We start from the raw sequence: 21,458 nt of genomic DNA on the forward strand, positions 1-21,458 counted from the left end.
CACTGGTTTCTGTGACACAGGCAAAGTATTGTGTCTTATGCACTTGTAATTTTAAAGTGTCCATGTCTCCTTGGAGGTTTTATAAAGATTTGGATATTTGGCCTATGCAGATGTAGCTTATGTGGCATAAACATTTTGCCTTTGAAGATCTTAAAAACTTGTTTCACTTCTTTTGGATACTGGGAAAATTATTGAAGGAAAACACTATGTGAAAGACTTACCAGATATTTCTGGTAGAGTTACCGAGCTTAACTGTTTCAGTGCACAAAGGGTGAGGCCACAACATGTTTCTTTCAAAAACTTAAGAACAGCAGTGTGCTGCAAAAGAACCTGAAAATGTGTTAGGTAATGTATGACTGTCTCCAAGCAGAAGAATTTGTTAACCTGAAGCTAATGTGGCAAATTAATTTTTGGTCATATCCTTTAAGAATCTGTTCAGCTATACTTGATTTATATGAACATTAACAAAAGATTTATATTACAAAAAGTCAACCCACTTTTGAGTTAGAACAGCTTCATTTTGAACATCAAAAATGATGTTAAGAGAGAGCTGTTTGACAGAACCAGTTTTAAAACTCTGGAAATACTGAAGCTTTAACTGCTGTCTTCTTAGCTTGGGCTTGATCCCTTGTTCTGGTGGTCTGCTGTGTTGTACCTGGTGATTTCACTGGTGCAGTCTTGGAACCTACATAAATCTTTTCTAGGCTATTTATGCAATACATGAATTGGGTGCATATGTTGTGCTTTAGGTACCTGTTACTTGTAAAAGTGAAACAAGGATCTTTAATTTGAAAGGTGAAGTTAGAAGTAAAAGCACAAGAGCTTGAATCTTGCATCATTTTCAGTCCTGTTGATCCACAAATAAGATAGTTCAAGAGCTGTTCCTCCCTGATTCTACTAGTATACAAGTTGGCCAGCATTACACTGATGTCAAAAGGCTTTTCTAGGCACACCAAGGTGTTAGACTTGAGTGTGTGCTTAAGATGCCATGGCTACAGGTGGTTGCTTGTGGTTTTGATTACCAGTGGATTTAATAACATTCTAGGTGTTAATTCTTTGCTCCTGGTGATGATCCATGTGCCAGACTAAGGTCCAAATGGAGACAAGTGATGAATGGTATTCTTCAGGGGTTGGTATTGTGACCAACAGAGTGTAGCATCTTTGTTGGCAACATGGACAGTAGGATCGAGTGCATTTTGTCAGGATACCAAGCTGTCTGGTGCAGTTGACACACCAGAGGGAAGGGACACCACCCAGAGGGACCTTGATGGGCTTGAGAGGTGGGCCTGTGTGAACCCCATGAAGTTCAACAAGGCCAAGTGCAAGGTCCTGCACATGGGTTGGGGCAATCCCAAATACAACTGCAGGCTGGGTGGAGAAGGGATTGAGAGCAGCCCTGAGGAGAAGGACTGGAGGGTATTGATTGATGAAAAGCTCAGTATGAGTAAGCAATGCATTGGCAGAAAGTGAACTGTGTCCTGGGCTGCACTGAAAACAGTGCAACCAGCAGGTCAAGGGAGGTGGTTCTGCCCCTCTACTCTTGTGAAACACCACCTGGAGTACTGTGTCCAGTTCTGGGGTCCCCAGCACAAGAAGAACATGGGGTTTTTGGAGCGACTCCAGAGGAAGGCCACCAAGATGATCAGAGGGCTGGAACACTTCTGTTATGAAGAATGGCTGAGAGAATTGTTTTGTCCAGCATGGAGAAGGGACGACTCTGGGAAATCTTATTGTAGACTTCCAATACCTAAAGGGGACCTCCAGGAAAGCTGGAGAAGAGCTGTTTTCCAGCACACATAGTGACAGGATAAGGGGTAATGTAATTGCTTTAAGCTGAAGAAGAGTGGCTTTAGATTAGACATTAGGAAAAAAATTCTTCCCTGTGAGGGTGGTGAGGCCCTGGCACAGGCTGCCCAGAGAAGCTGTGGCTGCCCCCTCGCTGGCAGTGTTCAAGGCCAGGCTGGATGGGGCTTTGGGCAACCTGGTCAAGAGGAGGGCATGTGCAGGGACAGCCCATGGCATGAGGCTTGGAACAAGATGGTTTTTGAGGTCCCTTCCAACTCAAACCACTCTGTGGTTCTATGATTAATTTTGCAAAAAGAAACCCACTTAACGTTATATGTCACGGGGTCACTGGGACTGTACAAACTCAAAGTGCTTCTGATGCCTTCTGTGATGCATCAGTTCTTGTATTCATACCAACTGCAGCCCTTAGGGTAGTGGCTTTGATGAGAACAGATCTGAATTGGCTTTTGAGGGTTGAGGATTAGTACTACCCACGTTTGTGGCCACCAGTTTGTTCCTTTGCCATTGTCCTGCCATCCTGTGGCAAATCTGAGAAGGGCCTTGTAGAAGAGAAGCTTACAGCAGAGGAAGGAGTACTACAGGCTCCTTTTGCCTAGAGGAGGCTTATGGTATGCTGAATGCGTCCTTCAAGTAGTAATAGTCATTTATGCAATAAATCCATGCAGGAAGCTGAGGTCTGCCACATCTCCCTTTGAGTGTGGGACACCACTCTCCCTTCCAGGAAGCTGAGGTTATATGCTGCTGATACTGTGATAGAGACACAGTTGTGTTATCTGAGCAAAGATCATAGTGGGAAGAAATGGAGATGTGATTCAGTGATGTAGTGGAAGGGTTACATCACTGACAGCCCCTGGCAAAGACCCTACTGTGATACATGAAAGCTTTACTCCCATTCCTAATGTGTTGCCTTGTCTTTGAGAATACCTCCAGAAGATGCAGAAGAGAGCTGAAGTTACACATGAGCTGCTGAAACAAATGAAGGACACTTGGTTGGGAAATACTTTTGGTAGAATAGGATGGGTGTTTTCTGGGTGGATGACTAACCTCTTGCAAACATTAATCGTTATCATCACTCGTGTTACTGTGACAGGTATTGCTGTCAGTTGTGTTAAAAGAATTATGGCAAAAACCTCTCTCTCAGGTAAGGGTTCACCCAGAAACTGGGGAACACCTGGCTCTGCTGCAGATGCCACTTCAACCCACACATGGGCCAATGGAAACATGGAAGGTTGAATTGTGACTCAGGTCATGGGGTGGAATGTAAGGATGGTCTGGCTCAGAGTTCCACAGATGGGTTTTGGTAATGTCTGGGGCACCAGGCAACTCATGGGGGGCTGTAAAAGGGACACAGCCTTGGATTGCCTTGAGGCAGTCCTGTGGGTGTGGTGTAAGGCTCCTTTGCATTTTTGTATTACATATGTGACTATTTTCATTTCATGCTCAAATAGTTGGCAGCACCTACGAGATTTGTGTTGTGTGTTTTTCACTTGCCTAGCAAATAATTAGTTTGTAGTTGTGCCTACGAGCAGTTTACAAAATAAAATAATGTAATATAATAATATAATAAAATATTGTTTTCCTAAGCACATGAAAAAACCCTTAATTGGTATAGAGTTATTGCTGAGTTGAACACAAGGTTGGATGCCAGAACTGGGATTGCACTCTGGGATTTTTGGTAGAGCACAGAGCAGGATGGACTTCTTATTGGAGAGTTCATGACCAAACGCCTAGAAGCAAGGCTAAGCCTGCAGGTGCTGCATGCAAATAATCGCCCATCTTTTCTGAGGCGTGCGGGTGGCTTGTGGAGATGAGGTGAATCTGTGCTGGTGTGGCAGAGGAGGCGTGTTCTGAGACTGCTGGTACCTGCCTGTGACAGCTGGGAAGCATCCACCTCTGGTGATTGCTGCGTCTGGCTGAAAGTGGCTCGTGACTTAAAGTAGTGTAGCAGCTTTCAGGTTAAAATCAAATTATAGGATGGCTTTAAATGGGCATGAAGCGTGTCAGAGGAGGGTATGGAGTGAAACCACCAGTCCCCTACTTTATTAATATGTCTTGACTGTATGAATTTTTGTTGATGGAGAACCCCCTAACTATCCTGATACAGCCTTTGATAGTGGAAATTTCCAATGCAGGTATGAGTTCACTGCTGGACAGGTTCTCTGATAAATCAGATGGGCTGAGGGGAAAGTATCCTGTGAAGAAGACAGAGAATTGGCTTGAGACTGCAGACTGTCTTGTACAGCAAAGAAAAATCTGCTGTTCTTCCCCAGGCCTTGCAAGGGACCAGTGGACAGGTCTCGGTGGTGGGCTGGGAACCTGCTGTGGAGCTGCAGCGAGGCAAAGGACCCTTGGCTACTGCATACCAAGTTAAGGGTGGACTTGTGGCACTTATCACTGAAGTAATTTCTTGATACTCCCCAAGTTATATAGATAAAGCTGTACTGCAGTTAAACAACATGATTGTCATCTGATCTTTTTTTCTGTACCCCAGACAGTGCTCGTAAACGTTTTCAGGGTAAGCTTGCACTTCAAAGGCTTCGTCCTCCTCTGCTCTTAATTGCTGTAGCATTTTGGAACATGCTGACAATATGCTGACTTACACAGCTGAGCATAGAGACCTGATTGTTTTACTTCTGACTAATTGTGATAGTTTCTATCACGATTTAGTGAATGAAGAAAAATAATACCCTGTAAGAATTAGAAAAGCAGACTTGGAGAAGCGGTATCTGGATTCTCCAAAGGGCTTTGTGTTTGGGAGGTGGTTTTTGTCTTGTTACTTAGATGCAGCTAGCTCAGAGGAAGTTTGGTCAGTACTTTAGCTCAGTGAGAGAGCTGCAGTTGAAAAACTGTTCCACGTATGTAACTATGGTGCACTCAATTCCTTATAGGCCTTCCATAAATTATTATTAAGCAGAAAAGCAATTTTTAGTTCCGTAGGTAGTAAGTCTAACTGATGTGAGTATATTATTTCCCCAGTTTAATACTTTCTTACTTTGCCTTCAAACATAAGCATTTTTTAGCATGTACTCGAATAGCTTTTTTGTACCCAGTGTTGTCTGTACCAACATTGCAATTACTTCATCTTGTCAGGAAGTAGTTACAATTGTGGTCATGGCCTCATTCAATGGGTAACTGAACAAAAAACTGGATACTTGGACTTACAACAAATTGATGTTTAAATCATAGTGTAAAGCACATAGATAAACACTTAGTATTTAATCATCTGTTAAAAAGAAATGCATTTTCAATTCTCAATCGCTTCATATCAAAATGAGAAGGTAGTAAATGTCAAGATTTGATTTCCCACCCCCCTTATAATCTGTGTTGGTAGCATCATTTTTGTAGCAGTGACATCTTTTTGGGATCAGGGAGGTCACACTGTGTGGTTGAGCAAAAGCTTTTGGTAACTGGTTTTGGATGGTTAGAGTTTTTGCTGGGGTTCAGAGATGCTGTCTTTCTCTGCGCTGCTGTTTCATTAGTTTTTTCCTTTTCTTTCCCACCCACCTCAAATTGGGAAATGAAGTTTTAGAAGGTATTTTAGGAGTGATGGGGAACTATAATTGCGGTATATTCTTTGAGAACATGGCTCTATTTGTGTTGTCCCTCTTTCTCTTTAGCAGGTAATCTAAGCAGAGGAAGGAAAGAAAGCTTCATTCTTTCAACATTTGAAATTTATGTTGGTTTTGTTCTGCTTGTTACAGTCATCGGCATTTCCTCCTAGGAGCTTTTAGATTTGGAAACCTGGATTTCTAGTTCAGAGAAAGCTGAATATCCCATGGCTGGTTCCCTCCAAGCTGTAGTGTCTGTGTCCTAAAAATGCTTCCAGAAACAAAGGTTAGGCTTGTCTGCTCAAGTTTAAGCATGTAGTAAATTACCTGGTTACACAAAAAGTATTGAAGCCAGTGCTCACTCACATGGGGCTTATCACAGTGAGAGCTCTGTAACCAAGTGCCTAGAAGTTGATTTTTAGACACCATACTGAAAATGTAGCTTCGTGTATTTCATTGGGTCTGTCTTCCTGGCATGATTTTAATTTGTTATATGTTTGTGGGTTTTGGGTTTTTTTTACTTCACTCTTTTAACTTTTGATTGTGCATAAAAGACTAATAGTAACTCTTTTTGTTTTATAGGTACTAAAACCAAATGACCTAAAATTGGTAGTGTTAAGAATGGATGGAGAGGAAAATAAGAAGAGGGATGATGTTGATGAGAGTTTACAAAGTGAGTTGACAGAAGAATCCCAGAGAAATACATCAGGAGAAAATGCTGGATGTGACTCTCTGTCTCAGCAGAAAACAAGGCTTGCATCAGATGAAGTGTTCAGAGACCTTGAAAAGAAAGGAAACAAGAATGGAACAAACAAAAGGGCACTACCAGGATCACCAAACCTGGTTGTTGTTGAAGAAGAAAAACCTGAAAATGTCTCCAGAAAAAGAAAGCGGAGTTTTTCAGAAGTCATGAAAGATAGTGAAAGCAAATTGCACAAAGTCCTAGCTGGAGAAGAAGAATGTATACAAGGTGAAGCTGTAAAGAAGGAAGGAGCCACCAGTTGTCTTGGTGATGACATACTTGATTCAAATGTCCTGTGCCTACATCGTGATTCCAAATGTGCTGATGGTGCCATACTGAAAATTCACCAGGAAAATAAACAGTCACAAGAGGTGCCAGTTGCTGTTCCTAGTAATTTATCTTCCTCAGAAGAAACTGGTGTTGGCTGTACGGTTGTAAACACAGACAAAGATCTTAAAGGCAAAGTGAATGATCAGTGTTTCCCTTCCTGCTCCCAGATGGAAAAACATAAACAAGAAAGTCCCTCTGAACAATCCAAAGAGCAAACATGCTCTCACTGTATTTGCACGGATAAATGTAGTTCAACATTACATATGCATGTTAGACAAGGTCATGAGAAATCCAAGATATTTTGTTGTGAACTTTGTGGTTTTCAGAGTGCTGAGGAAAATCTCCTAAATTCTCATTTCCTTGGCAAGACACACCTTCGACGCCAAAATCTTGCTGCACGGGGAGGATTTGTACAGATATTGACAAAAAAATCCTTAAAAAAAACCCAATCTACTGCAACCAAAGAGGGGAATGTCAGGGTAAAACCTGGGAGCAGTAAATTAAGGGCAAGAATTGCTGATGCAAAAGAATTAAGTGTTTCCAATGAACCAAAAGGCTTAAAAGTAAGCCTGCCTAAACAAAATGATGGCACTGAGCTTGTTGAAATGATACCATCTTCAAATGTTCCCACTGAAAAAACAGATGCTATGGCAGAAGAAACGTTGCTGCCTTCCAGTGTAGAAGGAAATTATGAAGTCTGTTCAGAAAAGCTAGAAATAGCAGGACCCTTGGAAAAGACTGTGCAGAAAGCAGAATCCCCTGCAACTACCAAAAAGCCCGTTAGAAGTTTAAACATGACAAGGAGATTTGATAGACTCGAACATAGAAGAAACTTTGTCTTGTTAAGGTCTTCATTTGGACACAGTAGGTCTTTTAGATTAAAAAAACAGATTAAAAGAAGGTCCAGTTTGTTGGGCAATATTAAGAGAGGGAAGTCCAAAACTCAGAGAGTATGCGTGAAGCGTATCTCCGGTACGCAGCTTAAACCAGGTGATTCAAGCCCTACGTCATGTACAGAATTAGAAAGAGATGCTGAAAGTAATTGTCATACTACTTCAGAAATGCGAGATCTTAATGAAGATGAGCCAAATACCCTTTCTTCCTGCCCTACAGATACTAGAGATTCTGATGTTAAACTTACTGCTGCTCATGGTGTTCTTCATACTTGCACCCAGTGTGGTCATGTTTTTCAGAACAGCAGGAAATTGGAAATTCATGTTGCAAAGCTTCATACAAAAAGGATCCAGTTTCACTGTCAGATGTGTAGCTATTCCTCTGGAGTCAGGAAAGACATGAAGCAACACTGTCACGACTGCAAACACGAGATGGGTTATTGCAGCTTTAATTGCCAACTCTGTTCGTTTACCAGCTTGAATATGATCAGCCTCCGGAGGCATATGAGTGAAGCACATAATATGTCCCACAGTTGTCCAACTTGCTTTCTTTTTTTTCAACTGGAAGAAGAGCTGGTAAATCATCAAACAAATGAGAATCATGATGGCTCATTATTTCAGCAAACTAGTCCATTGACTAATAGTGATCGGACCTTGCAAGTTGCAACTTCCTCTGATTCAATATCAAACGAGAGCCAAAACCTTGCAACGGAAATGGAAGTATCAGTGGAAGAAAAAACTCCAGATTCTTCCTTCACAAATCACAGAAATGAGCTAAAGCATTCTGTTCTGAATAAAACCCAATTTCAGTGTAAAAAGTGTTTTTATAAGACAAGATCTTCCACGGTTCTTACAAGGCACATAAAACTCCGACATGCACAGGAGTATCACTTCCTTTGCAAAGCATGTAATCTCTACTCACTGAGTAAGGAGGGAATGGAGAAGCATATCAAAAGAAGCAAGCACCTGGAAAATGCCAGGAAAAACAACATTGGACTACGTTTTGAAGAATGTATTGAAAAGGTTTGTGTTGGTATTGGTGGTATTAAAACAGTGGTGGATCCTTCCACTTCTGGGAGTGGGAATACAGAGCTGGATAAAGAAGTAACGCACGTTTCATCCTCCTCTGTGGAAAACATATCGAGAAATAATGAATTTGTTCCATTGGATCAAAGGATTGGTGAAAATGAAATGGTTTTAGATAACGCATCCAAAAGAGGGAAACCCAAAGGCACTATTTCTAGGATGTGTACCCATTGTGGTCTTTTGGCCTCCAGTGGTACAAATTTGACGGTTCACATCAGACGGAAGCACAGTCATCAGTACAGCTATTTGTGTAAGGTTTGCAATTATTACACTGTAACCAAAGGAGACATGGAACGCCACTGTGCCACCAAAAAACACAAAAGCCGTGTTGAAATAGAAGGTGGTGGAAGACAGAACTCCGAGATCATCGTTAGCCCCGAAGGAGGTAATTTTGAATCCACGAGCAAGAAGATTACCAGTGCAGTGACTGTCTTGCATGAACATGTTGAGGATGGTAGCCAGTCATCAGATTTGGAAAGTTCTGCCATAGACAATCAGGAAGCTGATCAAGGAGATGCTGAGCTGGAAGTTGTAAATACCAGTAGGCTGCCAGATCTGGAGCATACTGACAATCCCTTAAATATAAACCAACAAATACTTCTGGAACCAGCCAGGGTTACTCAGGATGGTGACCCGTGCTTCCAGAGAAGAGCAGTGGGTGGAAGCGACAACAAGTGTGTTCACTGCAGCTTCACTGCTCATTCTTCTTCTTCTTTAGAGCTGCATGTGAAGCGAAAACATACAAAACAATTTGAATACTACTGCATGGCTTGTGACTACTACGCTGTTACTCGCAGAGAGATGATTAGGCACGCAGCTACAGAGAAACATAAAATTAGAAGAGAATCTTACGTGTATTCTGCTGAGGAGGAAGCAAATGCAGCAAATATCAGTAAAGAAGGTGCTTTTTTGTCTCCAGAGGAGCACCATCCCAGTGCAGGAGAATCGAAAACTGGTTTAGGTGAGATGAAATGTGCCAGTGACACAGCAGAAGGAGCTTATATGAGTAAAAGCTTAGCTGAGTGTATTGTCTTAGATGAAGATGCATCTCCAGGAATGGCTAAAGGTGGCAGTTCCCAAAATGCAATAGAAGGTGATATTGAAGAAGGGTCTAAAAATGGAGGAGAGAACCTTCTGTGTGAGGGATTCCAGGAAGCTCCTCAGAAAGACAAAGCTGTTAAACTTGACAAGGAGGTACCAGTTAAAGAAGCAGGTACTTGTCAGTTGCAGAAAAGTAGGCATGGTCAGGAGCTGCTCAACTCAGTTGATGATTGCACTGCAGAAAATAAAAATAGATCAAGCAGCACACACTTGAATTCAGGAAGAGGCGAGGAAAGCTTGGAAGCAAATAGAGAAAATCCTGAAGTAGAGTGTAGAAACACAGACATTCTCAAAAAAATAGCACTGGAAAAAAATAACCCACTTATGCTAACTCTTCCAGAAACAAGTAGTGCAGTAGAGCAATCAAATTTTGCTGGAAACATTGGAGAAACGGTACAAAATATACACAGTTTAGAGGGTGACAGAAGTTTCAAAGAGGATCCTACTGGGGAGGAGGAAGAAGCCCTTATGGAAGCACAACATGAAGCAGAAGTAGCTATAAATAACGATCTTTGGGAGGCAGATGGCTCAACAGCTGAGAGCATGCAAGAAAGTAGTAATGAGGCTTTAGGAGCAGTTATCAGCGCTGATGATAAAGGAAAGGCAACGCAAAATTTTGGCAAGTTTGATTCTTCTATCGTGAGGTTAAAAAGCCATCAAGATGGGGAGGGTACTGATCATTCAGCTGAAGGACAGATGCCTGGTGGGGTGAGAGCTGGTGAGCTCGCAGCGAAAGCAGACCCTTCACTGAGCGGTGGGAAAAAGAAGAAGTCGGAAGGAATTTCCCTTGGGGAATCGACTCGTATTCGCTGCGACGACTGTGGTTTTCTAGCAGATGGTTTGAGTGGACTAAATGTTCACATAGCCATGAAACATCCTTCAAAAGAAAAGCATTTTCATTGTTTGCTCTGTGGAAAATCATTTTACACAGAGAGCAACCTTCACCAGCACTTGGCGAGCGCTGGGCACATGCGGAACGAGCAGGCGAGTGTGGAGGAGCTGCCCGAAGGAGGCGCTACCTTTAAGTGTGTGAAGTGCACCGAGCCCTTCGACTCGGAGCAGAGCCTGTTCCTCCACATCAAAGAGCAACACGAAGAGCTGTTGCGGGAAGTGAATAAGTACATTGTGGAAGACACTGAGCAGATAAACAGGGAGAGGGAAGAGAACCAAGGCAATGTCTGCAAGTATTGTGGGAAGATGTGCAGAAGTAGGAATTCCATGGCCTTCCTAGCTCACATCCGTACCCATACAGGTATGGAAACGCTCTTTTTGCAAGTGGTCACTTTCAGACAGCGTGAATTGTACCCTTGGTGTTTTCCTGCTTGCTAATTTTTACTGAACTGGCATTCATATTGCCTGATGAGCCCCCAGTAAAATTCAGACTTACCTAGAGGGGTGTGAAAACGCAGTGATCACAGGGGAGAAAACGTAGGAACATTTTAAGCACAGTTGCCCTTGTGCAGTTTTGCTTCATACAGAGAGATTTCCTTCCCTTTAATCTAAATTGTAACTATGATTTGGTTCTTAAATCTGTTTAACGAAGCGGTGGTGGTGTGAGAGAACAATTAGCTTGTCTTTCTAACTTCCTCTTCTTCGCAGTTGTTTAATATACGAATCGGTGATTTCATTTCAATTCAGTTACACTTTCAGCATTACATAATGCTTCAGGTTAGACATCTGATATGACATCATTCCTCAATAAATACCAATAACAAGCATCAAGAGGTTTTTGTAGAAATAAGTTGTGGGAATTGGAAGTGGTCAGCCTTTTTGGAAGGTGGTGGTGTGTAAGGATGGTGTGATGCACAGGGATGTAGCATCTGATTTAGTTTCTGTGCTGATCACACTTTCAATTCATTTTTATGTTTAATTTTAAGTGGAAAATTTAAAAACATTTTTGTAGGAAAATGCATAAGCTGCAGTTCTAAATTTATGTAAAAATCCACTGCGATGTTTCTATAAACCTGCCATACATTCTTTATTTTAAATAGACAGCTTTTCTAAATCACTGAGCTCTGCTTAGACAAGTGGTGTCTCCATGGTTGAATTTATGAGTGGATTTGAATAATAAATTCACATTTCAATGAACATATTTTCATTAAAACTGTAAGGTTTATTTTACTGTACTTTTAAATAATGGCTTATTATGGAAGCTATAGTTTAAATTCATGCAGTATTTGAAACTTAGTGCATGGTTACAAGGCAGAGAACAAAAAGGTAAGAAAAAAGAAACATAAAAGAATGGTAATTCCTGGCATAATCCTAAAATAGTTTTGTAAGCTTTTTTTTTTTTATGAAAAGGCAAGGGCGTGACTGGACAACAAAATTTAAAATTAATCTTGGGGAGCATGGGCATTGTATTTCAAACCTTTCAAAGCATTTCTCTGTAACCTTAGTATTCATGTGTACCAATAACTCACATACTTCATACTTTCAGCATTACTTCTGTCCTGTCAATAACGTAATTATCTGTGTTGCTTCAGCTAATATCCAACTTTGAATGCAGCGTTAAGTCTTCAGAGGGACGCTCCTGTTCACATGGTCAGAACAGCTGTAGAAGCCCTTAATATGCCCTCTTACGGCAGATAAAGCTGAATAAAACTAAGGGGGAGGATGCTAATGGAGCTCTCTTTAGAATTCTTTATGCAACTGTCTGGTCAAGACATGTTGCTTATAATTGATGTGTCCATTACTTGAATTCTCTTGTAATTATAGTCAATAAGTCTTGTAAATGTGTTAAAGCTCACTAAAAGCATACAAATTCAAGAACAGAGTAAGGCTAATAATTTTAAATAATCAATGTAGGCATTTCAGCACTTAATTTCCCTTGTGTGTTGATAGCTGATCATTCTTAATCCATTAAGATTTATTTAGTCGTTTACAATGCAAAATAGGTTTGCACTGGTCACTTGTGCCATTTGAAAATGTCCACCAGGTTAAGTGCAGAATGTAGTCCATTAGTCTTCCTTGACTATATGTATTAATTGCATTTAAAATCAAGTTAATGTGGATGTGAAAGTGAGGTAACTATCAATATATGACAAAGCAACCCTACTTACATAAGTTACATCATTGATTGTAACATTTAGTAAAAGTTAGTGTACTTTTTAACATCTTGTGTGTAGGTCTCAACGTGGAGTATATTTTTATTGTGCTTTTGGATGGCCCCAAATATGCAAAGCAGTAAAAGAATACATTTCATTTTGCAAGTCATTTTTGGGTGGTGCTTGCAGAGGGAGTATAGAAGTGTTACCAATAGAGTTTTATCTGCCCTCTTTCTCATGGCACCTTTAAATGAAATGCTTTTCTTATGCTTTGCTTATTCGCATAAATAGTAATGTAGAGACTTTTATTAATAGTTAATGGGAAGAAGGCTTTCTCTTCCAATTTTGATTTTCATATCTGTGATTTCCTTTGTGTCTTATGGAACCTTTTCTTCCAATCAGTGTCACAATGGATGCTGTTGAATTAGAAGCAAGTATTTTTGGGTTATTGGGAGTGAGGGCAGAGGGAACTGACCTAATTCCACTCACTGTATATACTCTGGCAAGTATATACATGGTTGAGGCAAAGTATTTCTAGCTTCATCCAGGGTAACACCAGGTACAGAATGGGAGCCAAGCTGCACATTTTCCCATTTGTTATGCTACTTCTTAAAAAAATAGATCTTTCTTCAGCATCCAGATGGGCACATATACTTATATATGTATATATGTATGTGTAACCCTGTCCAACTCCTTGCCTTTTTTTTTTATTGAGGAATTGATGATGGTTTGGGGTAGGGGGGGAGGGAAAGGAAAGTTGTAGAAAGATATGACTAATGGTTTCCATTAATAGAAAAATAATGTTTCAAAATACCGTTAAATAATGTAGGAGATTTTCACATTGCAAATGAAAGGGAAGCTTTGCTGGAGAGGAGATAACAAGTAAGTCCATCACATGTTGACAAGTGAAAATGAGGATGTGTAAAGAAAATAAAAGGAGTAGTAGAGGTGGAAGACTTTTTAGTTCTCAATTGATGCAGGTCCCATAAACTTAATTAACAATCAGCATCCGAGGAAAAATCACCTGTGACCACATCATCTTTGTTTCGTTTCTCATCATATTTCTCAGTTAATGGAAGGTTTGCCTGATGTAAGTGTGGTGTCTTACTCCTCACATCCTCGTCGTAGGCGGAAACTGTATGATGATGTTTCCTGTGTCTGCTCACTTTGCATTGGGCCTGAGGTAGGGACACAGCTAATACCTGCAGGGGCAGGACATAGATTCCTAGAATCATAGAATACCCTGAGCTGGAAGGGACCCATAAAGATAATCGAAGCCAACTCCTGGCTCCACACAGGGCCGGCCAAGTCAGAGCATGGAACTGAGTGCAGCGTCCAGATGCCTCTTGAACTCGCACCAATCTCCTCTCTTTGGTGACCAGCGATAGGACCCAAGGGAACGGCATGAAGCTGCAACAGGGGAGGTTCAGGCTGGATATTAGGAAGAGGTTCTGTACTGAGAGGGTGGTCGGGCACTGGAACAGGATCCCCAGGAAAGAGGTCATAGCACCGAGCTTGTGGCTGGCTTAAAGCTGAGGCAGTGATTTTTTTTCCTATAGTGTTGGGTCTCTATTGTCTTAATATAAAATAAGGACTATGAACTCCAGACTTCTCTGTAAAATGGTAGCATGTTTTGTGGCTGTCTGACCTGAACTCTTTAGTGGTGTTTGGGTTTTTTTGTGGGGGGGTGTTTGGTTTTTTTTTCTTTCCCCTGCTTCTCTTGTTAGGAGCCTCATTGCTTAGTGCTACCATAAGAAACTGCACACTCCTTTGTTTCCATTCCATAATGTGTAAGTAAAGTCATTCTGTGGCTTTTTTTTTGTTTGTTTTTAAAGTCATTTGGTAGGAAAGATGCTATATTGAAAGTATTCCTCTTATTTTTCCGTGAACTAAAAGACAAGTGTGAATCCAGTAGTATCACATTTAACACAGCATACGAGGAGCATTAAAGTTTGCAATAATAGAAGTATGGCTAAGAATGGTTAATTGCTTCAACATTGTTTCAGATAGCCTTATGGCAAATACAGATTTTTTGCCCCATTAGTTTAACGCTTACTGTAATGTCTTCATCTGAAGTATAAAATTTTGGGTTGTTCCATCCAAGAACATACAGAACAAATTTGGCACCAGCAACCTAAAAGGGAGACGGGGCTGCTTTTGTTTCAGGTGATAAGTACCGACTGGAGCCTGCCAGCACTTGAATTTTCATGGAGTTTAAATGGAGATGTTAACAGATATTCAGCTCTGGATCTGAGAAATAAATAAAAAAAACCTCAAGGCCTCAGTGATTTTTGGATGAGAGCAGTCAACAGAATAATACAATTCTGTATTGTCAGCACACTGTAGCTACGATTGGTCTTAACTCGAGTTTTTCACAAAGGAGTCATGTAAATGGAAAACAGCAAAGGTCTTGTATGGGAGCCCTGCGGGACACCTGCAGTAACGGAATGAGCAACGAATTTACAATTTAATCAGTAGGAGAGAAACTAAGGGAACATAGGATTGAATCCACATGGCACTTGAATTCTATGGCACACGCACACACACAAAAAGAGCACTATAAACATTGATAGATTTAAAAAAATCCCCTCCGACTGCGGCCTTGATGTTATCAACTGCGCAGCTGGTCTTTAAGATCATAAGTTAAAACATCAACTTTTAATACTCTTCTATTTAATGCAAAGATAGGGGTTTTTTATTTGCATGGGTCTCTTTATAGAATGCAGTGTTGATTTGAAATGTCACCAAATTAATGATTAATTTAGTTTTATCAGGATCATTTAAATAAACTGGTTTTTTTCAGGGTGATTGATAGAATGTGATTCCTGTTAGCTGCAGTCTCAACCTGCTTTTGACATTTAAACATATAAAGCTGACTAGATATAACCATTCAGGTGCTAAATATATTTTACATCTACTTCCAACAGTAGAAATGGAAGTATTAAGAGATCTGGCTTCATTGTCATTGAACTGTGAAATATTCAACCTTGTCTGCCCGTGCTTAGTACTGTTGACTTTTTTATTTCAGTTAGAAGATTAAAATTAAATGCTTCATTTTTCGTCAGCTTTTGGGAATGAAATTGAAATTTAAGACTCTAAAAATTTTTACTAAGATCCTCAATTTCACCAGCGGATTCTTGGAGGATATTGTGTTTTCAAGGGCAAAGCAAAAAGGTTCATTGATCAAGAATGATATAGTGCAACATTTTTCTTATCAGAGCTCTTTATGTATATTTATTAAAGATCACATATTTCATATTATGCTTAACTGTATTGGAAGAAGTGCTTCACAAAACATATACTAAACATAATATGGAGACTCTGTGACCATATTGTACTTAATTTTAACTGCAATTCTATGATTTTGATTTACTGATTTAAGGATTTAGTTGTCAGAAAATTGGAAAGTGCTACAGCATGCTTTAGAATGGCGTTGCTGCCTAATAACACGGGGACTGATGTGTGCCCAATTCAACTTTTTCAGTAAATAATTAGTTTTTGCATCCTGGAGAGAGGATCACTCTTAATTAAGGTAAACAAATAATTTGTCTTTTTGCTGAACTGATGTGAGACAAGAAATAGGCTGGTACTTCTTCCTCGGAGAAATAATTTCAGAGTTCTTTGGTCTGCAGCAGACTTTTAATATTAAAGTTTGTTCTTGAAATAAATAATAGCCAAAATGTCAATACTTCTGTTTTGCAGAATAATCATAAATTCTTGACCATAAAACAGTCATAAAGGCATAATATTTTATCCACTGTATATTCATACATTGCATGTCATTACAATAGCTAGGTGATGAATCATTTTCTGTGTGTGACAGAACAAATCTGAAATACCAATGCTAATGTGAAATCTATTCAAAGTCGGAAGACTTGTAAAATTACTTTAAATATATTTGCTAAAAAAACCCAAGTAACATTTTGCAGTTTACACCAGTATCAAGCCACCTTAAGACCACTGCCTGAGTTTGAGAATTTGGAAATGGGGAAAGCTATAGAACAACTTCTGTCGTCTCACTGAAAGGCTATCTACTGACTTTATTGTCTTCTCATTTTAAATATATTGGGGGGGGGTGTTATGTAATAACAAAAAAGAAGAGAGATAAAATTAAGAGACTAGTTTCTGTGATCTTGAACTTGAGAAAACTTCAATGAGTAATGCATAGTACATACCCCCTGTGTCCCGTGAGTTATAAATGTATGTACGAGGTACTTTTTTTGTTAGGCAGAAATCTCCATCAGGTTAAATGCGGGATAGGCTTTTTTAAAGGTTATTTTTTCCCAGGATTTTTTATTTCTTTAACCGTGGGTGATATATTATTCTAATTCAACTCATATCTTATGCTAAATTTTACTTAGGATCAAAGCCATTCAAGTGCAAGATATGCCACTTTGCAACAGCTCAGCTCGGAGACGCCAGAAACCATGTCAAGAGGCACCTTGGGATGAGGGAATACAAGTGTCATGTCTGTGGGTGAGTAAATTGAAACAGTCTCCACCATGGTTAACCAGGAGAAGAGTGCAGGATATGCATTGTTTCAGAATTGAAAACTGTGATGTGAGCAAGAGTGGCTAAAATTATGCATGCATATCCTCCTTTCCATTGTTATGGTAAATTCCTTAAATACAGTTATGACATTCTTTTCCCACTTCTAATCCTGCACTGAAGATGAGCAATTTTATGGGCTACAAGGTCAATTTGAACCTGTAATCTGTAAATTGACTAAATTATAGGATGTTCATTCACATTGCCAGGGAGAACTGTAAATTCCATTTAAAGACATAAAAAATATATAATATAGACTTTACTGTGTGGGGTTTTTTCTTTTGCTATACTGTTATAATTTTAGTACCATTAACAGATTTCTGGACTCCATTAGGCTTTTCATTCTTTACGAAAACAAAACAGAAGACTGATTTTTCAAACAAACAGATCTAAAATATTGCAGGCATAAGACTTGAAAAATAAATTCAAGTCTTTTATGTGTGCTTGTGTTCTTGTTTGTTACCCAAAAAATCTTGTTTTTCTTTTTTACTTAATCGTTATTTCCTCAGAAGGATCGTTCATAATGTTTAATTGTCCTTCAAATGTGTTGCATTTAATAGGAGGCATTGAGACTCCTTAATGCAAAACTAATTAATTTAGCAGAAATGTTTAAAAGGTTTTAAAATGCCATGGCATATATGGTACATCATAGGACATTCAAAGTTGGATTTTAATACCCTAGTTCTGATTAAAAATATATTTTAATGTTATTATGCTGGAGAAATTAAGTAATATATGCATCATATAAAAACATTATACTCAAACCTATGTAACCTGCTATAGCAGTCTTATGGCTAACGTGCAGAACAGCACAGGTCCAATTAGATGATGCAGTGCACACATGAACGGTGTGGTGTGATGCTGGGGATAATATTCGGCAGGAGGGGTTTTTTCAGCCTTAGTATGCCGATCGACTGCAGGACAGAGTTTCACATTTTAAAGGACAAGTGAATCTTCAGCTGAAGATGCAGCTGAGTGATTTTCACTGATTCATCTCTCTGTTTTTCAAATAGTTGTGCATTCAACATTATGAGATGTTTTTATTCACTGAAGAAAATTAATTGCTGACTTCTTGAAACGAGAAAGAAAAATGTATGAGCCTAATTCTTGAGTCCACTGAATATCAGTACTAGAATAGCTTGTGCTACTCTTTATTTTGCAGCATGTTTAAAATGAGCATTATGCGTGGTAGGGTATTTTACATGGCTGGAAAAATCTTATTTACCATCTTGGCTATAGGAATTGCTGTGAATTTGGCATGGAAGATAGTTAACCAACATGGAGCCACAAAGCTGTTTAGCTAAGGCTAAGCTCTGTTCTCTAGAAGTTGTCAACAAACGTGACAATAGTTCTTTATTTGATTCCCATTTAACTTCAACTGAAAAATCATCATATTATTTAACTATGTTATCATGAGAGGGAAAGCAAAAAAAAAAAATCCCTCAAAATAATTAACACCATATCTTAGAATGGATATGATGTGGCCCAGTTCTTAATTTTTTCAGAAACGCCTTCCTTCACTTCAGGATTGACATGACATGTTCTTGCAGTCTCTCTCAAGTCACACAACTCCTGGTTGCAATCTACAACGGTTATGCAAGAGAGCGAGCAAAACGTGTATGAAGCTGTGGACTTCACTGTTAGTCACTTTGCTAGGTTGACTGCTGACTGTATGTTGCTGACATGTCATACCTAGTAGCCACCAGGTACTCATTTTCCATTGCTATCTAATATTGTACAGCTAATTTTCATCAACACCCCGAAGCTGTGCTATTTAGATACGACAGAACAATCAGGTGGAGAGACATACGCCACAATACCCCGTGCTCAAAAAGATCTGAGTTATGTACCTGTTTAAATAACCATCTTATTTCACTTAATGTGCACCAAAAATGTATTTGAAGAGTTATACATTAGCAGTGATTTAATTGGAAAAGACATTTTTGTACTGTAGCTAACAGTCCTGAAGAATTGGGCAGGATTTGAAGACAAGGAATGACCAGAGCAGTTTGAACTGTAGTCCAAATAATGAATATGCCATCCTTAAATGTGGAAGAAGGGAAAAAAGTGTGATAGCCTGTGCTGTATTTCTGCTATTTTAATTGAGAGGATTGGGTAGTGGGTAGGTTGAAAAAATAAAGTAGAAACATTAAAAAAAAAAAGAAAAGAAAAAAATTGCTGGGATTGGCTATCGGATTAGTGGCACTATAGAGCATTGGTACATTAACACCACTGACAATGTCAATTCATTATCATTGATGGCTAAATAATCTTAGAAATGCTCAGTGGACCTATTAGTTCCTGAACATAAGCAGCTCATGCTGCATTTCTTCATTAGCTTTAATTGCTATAAATTTTACCTTTTTAAAAATCATGCTTTAAAAGGTGAAGTGATCTTTCAGGAACATTAACTCTGTAATTTTGTCACAAACAGAAGGTCCTGCACTATGTTTTCTTTTCTACAGTAGTTAATATTCTATCCTCTGACTTTTAGATTCATTGTAATAAGCCCTCTGCTAGTTACGAGGATAAATTGTGTTTCAAAAGCTTTTGAATCTGCTTGGGTGCTTTTTAAAGGTGAAATGTCAGTGCGACATCGTGGTGGAGTGTGGTGTCAAAATACCACTTCTTTTTTTTTTTTTTAAAAAAAAAGACAAAAATTCCCTGGAAATTTTTGTCTTTAAACCAGAACTAAACAGCTCTATCTGTGGTGTTGCTTTAGGAAGAGTTTGCTACGTCTCAATTTTCCAAATGATCCTCATATTTACATGACACAAAGTACACAGTACATAATTCACTTAGTTGTTGAAAAAGGCAGTAATTTTGCTGTGTTGTTTTATTTTTTGTTAATTGAAGTTCAGGGTTTGTTTTTTCTTCAGCTGCTCAGCAGAAACTACACGACACAGAAATTGGACACTGCTAATGTTTTAACATTTGGAATAAACCGTCTGCTCCTCATTTCCTTATCGCAGATGTGTGTTAATTGTTTTCTTTTCCATACCCACGGCTGTAAAATATATCCCATTATTTCCGAGGTGGTATCTATTTTCTCTGGGTAGCAAACTGCTGCATATTTGAAAATAATTTTTTGAAAGTCTGGCTGTGAAATTGGCTGATAGCCTGGGTTAGAAGAGCAAATCTTGGTTGCCCAGCATTTAAACAATTTTTTTTTGTTTGTTTGTTTCATTTGCCTGGTGAAATGCAGTGAAAAGGCTTATCGTGTACTTCTCAAATTTTATGCCTCAGGTAGAACATGAAAAATGCATTGTTCTGCACTTGAGATTTTGAACAGAATTTATAGGCAATGTTTGATTTAAAAATGCATCTACTATTCCTCTCCTTTTTTTTCTGCCTTTGCTTTCAGAAACAGGATTTTTGGGGATGTAGTTACATGTTTCAAGTAAGAGTGGGTGCTTTCTTTTTTTTTATTCTCTCTTTTATGACTTCTTAAAAATCTACTGAGGAGGATGGGTTTAAGGTAGGTTTGGATTTTTAGGAAAATCTTCCGTGTTTAAAACATGAACATAAACATTTTTGCTACCTTCCTAAAAACTGAGAGGACACTTGTACCAGTGTCTTTGTTGTGTTTATTCCGTGTATAGTATTGCAGATATAGCAGGCAAGTGTTTTAAGGAACAAAAGTAAATATTTGTATGCACAAAGGAATTTTTAGGGGGGTGGGAAGGTTGTGGGGTTTTGCTATATTTTGCTGTAGTACTTCTTCCTTGTGAAGTGGTGGGGTATTTTTTTTGCGGGGGGGGCGTTGGTTTTTTTTTTTTTGGTCTTTTGGTGGACAAAGGTATTAGCCTCTTTTACTTTTTGCTCCTCAGTCCTTGATTTGCTTTGAAACTCCTTTTCCCAATTAATTCTGGAGATGTTTTAAGATTGTCTGCTAAATAAGTGTTTTGCTAAATTTGGTTATTTTTTTAAAAGCCTCTTATAAACACTTTGAGGAGTTGTAGTGTCCCAAGCATGGAAATAACTTCACTTTTGCTGCTGTTGTTAATGCTAAGAACAGTTCAGAGATCTTAATCTGCCTAAGTTCAGTATTTTAATGACACTGGTGTCTTTGAGAATGTCTAAAGAAAAATATTTGCCTATATTGACTACAGTGGGTAACAGATCTTCATACTTTATAGATAAGAATGTGCTTCGACCAACTGCATCCAAAAAAATTGGCTGTATTCCTGTGTGTTGTGTTCTAAAATATCTTTTTGTTTTTCAGATTTTTTTAACTGATTACTGCTAATGTCAGGCTACTTTTAGTGAATGCCTGCTCTTAAGATTGCTTTTAGCAAGCAAAAAAGACTTATTCATAAATTTATTGGTAGGAACAGGAAAAACATTATATTTTCAAGGA

The 21,458-nt window shown here is 39.0% G+C and overlaps 1 protein-coding gene across 1 annotated transcript in view; it reads left to right on the forward strand.

Annotated features, from left to right (window-relative positions):
• Nucleotides 1-5,975: 5,975 nt before the first annotated feature.
• Nucleotides 5,976-21,458, forward strand: part of ZNF407 (zinc finger protein 407) — a gene marked incomplete at both ends in the record, with an annotated part of 319,806 nt that continues 304,323 nt past the window's right edge. The window contains 2 exons of the mRNA XM_084260279.1: nucleotides 5,976-10,758; nucleotides 16,912-17,026. Coding sequence (XP_084116405.1) covers nucleotides 5,976-10,758; nucleotides 16,912-17,026 — 4,898 coding nt within the window. The remainder of the gene's footprint in view (nucleotides 10,759-16,911; nucleotides 17,027-21,458) is intronic.

This window comes from Gallinula chloropus (genome assembly GCF_964237585.1).
Source record: "Gallinula chloropus genome assembly, chromosome: 2".
NCBI lineage: Eukaryota > Metazoa > Chordata > Aves > Gruiformes > Rallidae > Gallinula > Gallinula chloropus.